General features: G+C 37.8%; 1 protein-coding gene across 4 annotated transcripts in view; it reads right to left on the bottom strand.

Annotated features, from left to right (window-relative positions):
- The window catches only part of LOC137982183 (WD repeat and FYVE domain-containing protein 2-like), a 14,516-nt gene that overhangs the window by 10,533 nt on the left and 1,483 nt on the right, over window positions 1-2,500 (bottom strand). For 2 of the 4 annotated variants that reach the window (XM_068829248.1, XM_068829246.1), the window contains exons 5-6: window positions 1,824-1,974; window positions 789-937 (exon numbers count right to left, since the gene is read on the bottom strand). In XM_068829248.1, the coding sequence (XP_068685349.1) occupies window positions 789-937; window positions 1,824-1,974 (300 nt within the window). The remainder of the gene's footprint in view (window positions 1-788; window positions 938-1,823; window positions 1,975-2,500) is intronic. The other 2 variants (XM_068829249.1, XM_068829247.1) reach the window with 1 other exon arrangement.

Here is a 2,500-nt window from a genome sequence, read left to right as displayed (position 1 = left end):
CGTATCATGTAAATCGGCCCTTAGAAGCCCTGTAAATATAAATGCTGATAAAGACGAAGTCTCGGGTAACGCGTTTGCCAGAGTGAAAACTGGGTTCTAATAACACTTGTCGTAATGGAAACTGGGTCCTAATATCACGAAATACAAGATGGCGGTCAAAAGTAAATTCCTTATTTTCATATCGAAGTGAAAGTTTTCCATCGAAGACATTTCCGTTCAGTTTGAAAAGGTACTTTTAGGTTTTCAACAGTTCAATAAGGCCCAAATGAGCCACCGACGCACCACCAACGCACCACCGATGCATCTTATACGTTATAAGATTAAACAGCGGCCAACGTGTCGGTCGACAGTCGACCAACAGTCGGCCGACAGTCGACCAACGCGTGGGCCGACATGTTGGCCGACGTGTTGGTGGGATCGGATTCTTAACTTTTACCAATACATTTGCCAGTGCTGTACAGTGTATCACATCTTTCTACAACATTTGGCCTTCCCCTGTGTTTGTAAATAAAGTACAACCCTGCCACTCAAGTTATGTAAACATTACATAAAGATTTCCTGCGAATATTGCATGACTTGTGAACAATGTTTGTAAATGGTTTATATAACAGAAGTAGGTTAATAAGTATTCTGTATCAACATTTTAGAATGGTTATCCTGTAATAGTTATTTAGATATTGAACACTATTTGGGGTAACATAATTTTCTTGTCATGATTTTACACATGCAATAATGAAACAATCAAATTTGTTTGATTATCTGTGAGTGACAGGACTGCTGCAAATCACCTGTGCCAAACCAAGAGTGCCATGGACGCAACTTGCCTGAATGACCATTGAGTGTTGTCACCAGTGACGGTGAGTTATTCTCCAGTTTGATAACACTTATGTGTCCCCCGTAGTCACCAACAAAAACATGCTTGGAATCAGCATCAAATCTATAAAATCTTAAGGAAAGGCTAAAACAACAATATTACTGTTTATCAAAAAATATATAATTATTATGATGAAGTGACAAACAACAGTGAAAGTGATCAATCACAAATCACTTTTTCTCCTTCTTTTTATTATTATCCACAGTCATTGGGACAACCCTAATCCTACAAAAGCAACTACTTAGTCCCTAAAGCTCAGGTCCAAGGTCAAGGCTAAGCAGTGAATACCATCTCCTTGCAGGATGTTCACAGAAAGTCCATTATTATTATTATTATTATTATTATTATCATTATCATTATCATTATCATTATCATTATCATCATTATTAGAAAACATTACGAAGATTCACATTAAAATTGTCAAACACCTCCTAAAATGCTATTTTAAACACATCTTTATTATCCTTGTTGCTTCAAAAAACACCAGACATGCCGTTTTAATTTACTCCACTGACGTATTCTTATTCCGGAATAGGGTCAATCGAACGCACCCTAAATCTCAAAGGGTCTGCTACAGAGTTAGGTAAAATCGTTACTGTTTTTAAAGAGTGGGGTGTAACTGCACAAAGGTTGGACTCATTAGATAACCATGGAAGGGGTTTACCAGTTTACAGTTTACCACTATACATGTATTACCATAATTATATAAAAAAGTAAATTAAACAACAAAACAATCATCTACTCTTTATATAAGCCCTCTCATGGGAGAAAACCCCAGGGAAACAGTGGGAGTCCTCTTCCCATCAGGTCCAGGAGTGTATCGGCCCAAACAAGCACCTATTAACTGACTCAGTCTTACACAAGTTTATCCTCTGGAGACCCCTAAGGTTGACCTCTCTTCAGTAAACCGATGATGATGATGATGATGATGATGATGGTAAAAGGATACTGCAAAGAGGTACACCATGCTTCAGTTTGGTATCCACCCAATCTTTTGCCTGTTGTGCAATCATGCCATTGCAGATACTTGTCTCTCCCTACACTTAGCAGCCACTCATTCTCAAGTGAAAAGACTATACTTGTTATTCTGTTCATGTGTGCTAAAAGATGCAGAATTGGTTACTTTTGACCTGATAAAAGAGCTTTACTAGATACATAACTTCAGTTATTCAGTATAAAGACGCAGCTCATCTGCAACATACCGGTACCTGTGATCAAGCATTTCAATAGTCCCATAGTGCTTTAAAGTTTAGTATAACTCTTGTCACCAAATGCCTTAATGTATAGTATAATAATAATGTATGTGTAGTCCATATTTGTTGACTACCTTCAACAAAACACTGTTATCGACTTTCCTCGACTGACATTCACTTTAAACACGTTCAAATTTCTCAAGATAGTTGACATTGGCAACAGTTGGTTTTTGACATTTTCTTGCTAACCCTAACCTTAACCCTAACCTTGCAGCTCACTCAAACATGCTTGTGCACAATGGAAAAACTATAATCAACCATCATCAGCTGTCTGGCCAGGCAAATGATAAATGATGGTAGTTAGGGAAACAAGAAGCTCTCAAACTACACGTACTGACAATCATGCTTTGTTTGTCCTGGGCATAAGACTCAT

The sequence above is a fragment of the Montipora foliosa genome, chromosome 13 (assembly GCF_036669935.1).
Source record: "Montipora foliosa isolate CH-2021 chromosome 13, ASM3666993v2, whole genome shotgun sequence".
NCBI classification, from domain to species: Eukaryota; Metazoa; Cnidaria; class Anthozoa; order Scleractinia; family Acroporidae; genus Montipora; species Montipora foliosa.
The sequence above is the reverse complement of the archived record's forward strand: the minus strand, read 5'-3'. Positions and strand labels throughout refer to the sequence as shown.